Consider the following 4,948-nt stretch of genomic DNA (forward strand, 5'->3'; position numbering starts at 1 on the left):
CCCTGGTGCCACAATTCTGACAAAAACAAGGTTAATTGTTATTATATGCACATACATATATATTATGGTATTGCGGATTCGTTTCCAACTGCACGGAAACGTGAACGTATACACACAAATTAGATGCGAGCAAATTGCCTGATTCGCGCGGCTGCGCCAACATATATGCTAACTAATAACATTAATAACTTTACCTGACTTACACCATACTGCGAGGAAGTTTATCACCCTCCTAGGACGCTTTTCTCCCTCCTAATTCACGTCACGCGACTCAAATAGTCTGCTCCTACGTTATCTCTACCTTTGATAGCTTCGATCCGGAATCTATACGGTTGGAGTGCCAGAGCCCAGCGGAGTATTCTGGCATTCGCGACCTTCGATCGTCGTATGGCCAACAGGGGATGGTGGTCGACCTCCAACACAAATTCCTTACCATACAGGTAGGTCTCAAACTTAAGAATGGCCCATACTACTGCGAGGCATTCTTTCTCGATTGTTGAGTACGCCCTTTCTCTCGGGAGCAGTTTCTTACTGGCGTATGCCGTGGGGAACTTCTGCCCCTCGTCTTCCTGAAGCAAGACGGCACCGACGCCCGTCTCTGAAGCGTCCGTGCGCAGGATGAACGTTCGGCTGACGTCAGGCAGACGGAGGATGGGCTGACATGATAGCTTTGCCTTCAACGTCGTGAACGCCCTCTCTTGGGCTTCTCCCCATCGTATCTGATTGGGTTCACCTTTCTTTGTGAGGTCTGTCAACGGTACCGCAATCGCTGCGTAGTTGGGCACAAATTTGCGGTAGTAGCCCGCCAAACCGAGAAACGATCTGAGTTGCTTCTTTGTTGTGGGCTGCTTGGCATTCTGGATCTCTGCAATCTTGTCGTGGTTTGGCTGCACCATTCCTCTGCTTAGTCGATGACCTAGGAACTCGAGCTCAGCATATCCCACCAAGCACTTGGATGGCTTCGCCTTCAGATTGGCAGCTCTCAGCCGCAGTAGTACAGAGGTGACAGCTTCCACGTGTCCTTCCCAAGTCGGAGTGTGAATGAGGATGTCGTCAATGAAGTTGTCGACGTGCGGCAATCCTCGTAGCACGGTCCTCATCACCCGGCTGAACGTCGCGGGGGCATTCACCAAACCGAACGGCATAGTCATGAACTGATATAGGCCGTCTGGAGTGATGAAGGCAGTCAGAGGTTTGGCTCGCTCCGTGAGTGGCACCTGCCAATACCCCTTAGTTAGATCGATCTTCGTGAAGTATCGATCTCCGGCCAGCTTGGCAAAAATTTCTTCCTGATCTGGGATCGGTTCCGAATCGATGATGGTGGCAGCATTCAGCTTTCTGAAGTCACAACAAAACCTGTTAGTCCCGTCCTTTTTCTTGACGAGCACGATTGGTGATGCGTACGGAGATGTCGAATGCTCGATGACTCCGAGAGTCATCATCTCCTGTACTTCGTCTTTCACTACCTGTCGCATCGAGTGTGGTAACGGGTATGGTTTACTCCGAATAGGCTCATTGTGTGTAAGTTGAATGTCGTGGTGACCTGCACGAGTTATACCTGGCACATCAGTCAGTACGTCGTCGAACACCTGTAGGAGTTCCCGTGCTTGATGACGTTGCTCCTCGGTTAGAGTGAGGTCAATGTTGACGTCATCCACGCTCTGTGTCCGTTTCACTGCAGGGATGTGGAGCAGATTCTCGTTGCTCATCCTGTTCGAAATCTTCCGCCTTTCCTCGTCGTCGTCGTCGTTGACGTCATCATCCTCCACCACTGAAGTAGAGGCGACTTCAAAGGGTGCACCAACCTCCTGCTGTTCCTCCCTGCGGATGTACTTTCTCAGTAGGTTCGCGTGGAAAGTCGTGACCCTACTCCCGAGATCCACGCGATAATCTAGTTTCCCCACTGTCCCAACTACTCGAAATGGCCCCTTCCAGTGCATTAGTAGCTTATTGTGATCAGTGGGAAGCAGCACCAGAACCTCATCACCCACCTTGAATGAACGCTGTCTGGCCTTTCGGTTGTAGTTCTGTCGGTATCTCTCGTGGGACTTGAGTAGCTCGTTGCGTGCAATGTCGCATGTTTTTTCCATCTTCTCTTTCAAATCCAACACAAACTGGTACGTCGATTTCGTCTCTGGTTCAGTGTTCTCCTCTGTCCACAGCTCCTTCACGAGCATGAGAGGTCCCCTCACAACTCGGCCATAAAGCAGCTCGAACGGAGCAAAGCCGGTGCTGTCCTGTGGGGTTTCGCGATACGCGAACAACAATGGGTCGATGTATCTGTCCCAGTCGGTTGGGCGCTCCTCACACATTTTGTTCAGCATTTGCTTGAGCGTCCCGTTAAACCTTTCTACCAATCCATTACACTGCGGGTGGTATGGAGTGGTCGTCACATGGCGTATGGACAGTAACCTGCTCACCTCACGCATGATGTCTGATGTAAACTGTGCGCCTCTGTCGGTTAGCATCTCCTTGGGAAAGCCTACCCGCGAGTAGATGCTCAGCAACGCTTCGGCAACCGTCGGTGTGTCGATGTTGCGTAACGGGACGGCCTCCGGATAACGCGTCGCGTAGTCCACCAACGTCAAAATATAGCGATGTCCTCGCGTCGTGGCTGGCTTGATGGGGCCAACTAGGTCCACTGCGACCCGATGAAACGGCTCATCGATGACTGGCGTGGAACCAAGCGGAACTTTGGTGACTCGCCCCTTGGGTATCGCACGTTGACAGGCGTCGCAGGACCTGCAAAATCTCTGTACATCGGCCTGTAGGCCTGGCCAAAAGAAATTGATAAGAATCTTATCAGCTGTCTTATTCGCGCCAAGATGGCCCCCCATGATAGATTCGTGTGCCAATTTCAAAATTTGTCTTCGAAATTTTTCCGGCACGATCAACTGGTCACTAATGTCATTTGCACCACGTGAAATGCAATGAAATTCTCGGTACATGAGACCATTCTTTACCTTGAACTTAGACGTATTCCCATTTCTACTCTCCTTTACCTCACCCGACGTCACGTGTCGTCGTATGATGTCGAGAGTGGGGTCAGTCTCTTGTTCCTGTCTGAACTCGTCTGGAGTCACGGTGGCGACCTGGCCCGGTACCTTAAGTGCCCTCAGTGGCCTGGCAGCCTCCCTCCGTTGCTGCCTCGTCTCAACAGCTTCCAGCAGCTCTACCGGCATCCATTCCTCATCCGGGTCTGCTGGATTACGCACACCTGGCACGTTCCCCAAAATCAAGGGGTACACTGGGTTATTCATACACATTACATCCAAATTCCCAACAAAGGTGTATCAACACTTACTCTTGCCACTGGAAATCTGCGAGTTGTACCATCAATGAGAACGCAGGTGCGCCATTCATCTGTCATCTGCTCCGGCCTGACCAGTTCTGATCGGATGACTGCGGTCGAACACCCACTGTCACGGAGGACTCTCACTGAGGCTCCATTCACGCGTCCTTCTGCTACTGGCATCGCTCGAATTGGCTGGGCGCCACATGCTGCACTCATCAGAGGGAGATCGTCTCTCTCGTCCCTCATCTGTCTACCCTTATCACAAGAAAAACAAGAGTCGATCAGTAAACATCCATGCTCACTTCGACTACCTGTAGAATTACTGACCTGCCCTTCGCCTCGCCGTGGGACTCGCACTGTTACGTCGGAACGTAACTCACCCGGTCCCTGGCTCGACGGTGGCTGGTCGTCTGACGTCATTGTGTCCGTCCGCCGGTCCCGACTCCTCTCTTGGTGACGTTCCTCCTTCACGACGCCCGCGCCCAGTTTCTCCGTGGGCCTGTTCCTCCGGTTGCAGTCTCGTGCGAAGTGCCCGATTCTCCCACAAATGCGGCATCCTAGGCGGTTCGCACTCTCTGGTCCTGTTCTCGGCGCACTTGGCGGGCGTGAACCTGTGTTAAAAGTCTTGGGACGGATGTTAGAGTTAGGGTTGGGAGCCAGTGACTTCTCCCTCACTGGGGTCTTCCCCCCTTGTGGCTGGTTCCACCCCGAGTGGGCTTCAAGGAACCTATCCGCCACCCTTGCTAGTTCCTTCAGAGTAGTAGGCTTATGTTCCCTAACAAACATGGAGAGTTCTTTCGAGCAACTCCTGTGGAACTGCTCGATGAGCATAATCTCAACTACGTCATCGTAACTCCTTTGAAATCCACCTAGAGTCAACCATTTGTCAATATATCCCCGCATCCTCTGAACAAACTGCGAGGCAGTCTCGCCTGACTCTGGTTTTGCAGCCCTTAGTTTCCTTCTAAACCCCTCGCTAGTTAGATCATAGCGCTTCAGTAGGGCTTCTTTCAATGTCTCATAATCGACTGCTTCCTCTTCACTAAGTCGCGCATACGTATCTAGTGCTTTCCCGCTTAGCAGCGCACTTAAGTTAGTAGCCCAGGTGGCGGGCGGCCATTCATTTGCCGTGGCATATCTTTCAAACCGATTGAGATAGGTGTCTAAATTATCCTTCCCTTCCTCGAAAGTGGGCAGTTTCGGGGGCCTAACGTGGGCTCGCGATGCTCCTGTATCTCGTTCGCCACGCTGCCTTTCTCGCTCTAACTGCAAATTAAGTTCAGTCAGCTCCAACTCTCTCTTTACTCTATCTCGTTCTTCCACTCTCGCCTCTCTTGCCCTAGTCTGTTCTTCTTGTATGAACTCCCTCAGCTCGCTCCCGCTCAGGCCTAAGGACTCCCCAATACGGTGCAATTTTTCGATCTCCATTGCGAGATCATTCAGACCCAAAAAATTAACCAAGCGTAAACTTACCCCGACTTCCAACTGTGTCACGGCGCCGGTCCAACACGTTGACCTATACAGACTCACTTATAGTTGTCAGCAACGATTGTTTACCTAAGACAAAAAATACCTAGATCTGGTTAATGAAATAATTGCACAACTACATGAAAAATTACATGCACACAAAAGGAAATAACCTGTTAACCAAGC

The 4,948-nt window shown here is 51.4% G+C and overlaps 1 protein-coding gene across 1 annotated transcript; it reads right to left on the reverse strand.

Moving 5' to 3' along the window:
- Positions 1 to 257: 257 nt before the first annotated feature.
- Positions 258 to 4,723, reverse strand: LOC140244370 (uncharacterized). Its single transcript, XM_072324010.1, has 3 exons — positions 3,334 to 4,723; positions 3,008 to 3,217; positions 258 to 2,773 (listed from the first exon to the last, which is right to left on the reverse strand). The coding sequence occupies exons 1-3, from the start codon at positions 4,721 to 4,723 to the stop codon at positions 258 to 260; spliced, it is 4,116 nt and encodes a 1,371-aa protein (XP_072180111.1).
- Between the last annotated feature and the right edge of the window lie 225 nt (positions 4,724 to 4,948).

Source organism: Diadema setosum, chromosome 21, assembly GCF_964275005.1.
Source record: "Diadema setosum chromosome 21, eeDiaSeto1, whole genome shotgun sequence".
NCBI classification, from domain to species: Eukaryota; Metazoa; Echinodermata; class Echinoidea; order Diadematoida; family Diadematidae; genus Diadema; species Diadema setosum.

Coding starts and splice junctions, on each gene's coding strand:
- LOC140244370 (XM_072324010.1), bottom strand. CDS start 4,723: ATGGAGATCGAAAAATTGCACCGTATTGGGGAGTCCTTAGGCCTGAGC. Junction 3,218..3,333: donor CACCTGCGTTCTCATTGATG/GTACAACTCGCA, acceptor GGAACGTGCCAG/GTGTGCGTAATCCAGCAGAC. Junction 2,774..3,007: donor ACGACGACACGTGACGTCGG/GTGAGGTAAAGG, acceptor TCTTTTGGCCAG/GCCTACAGGCCGATGTACAG.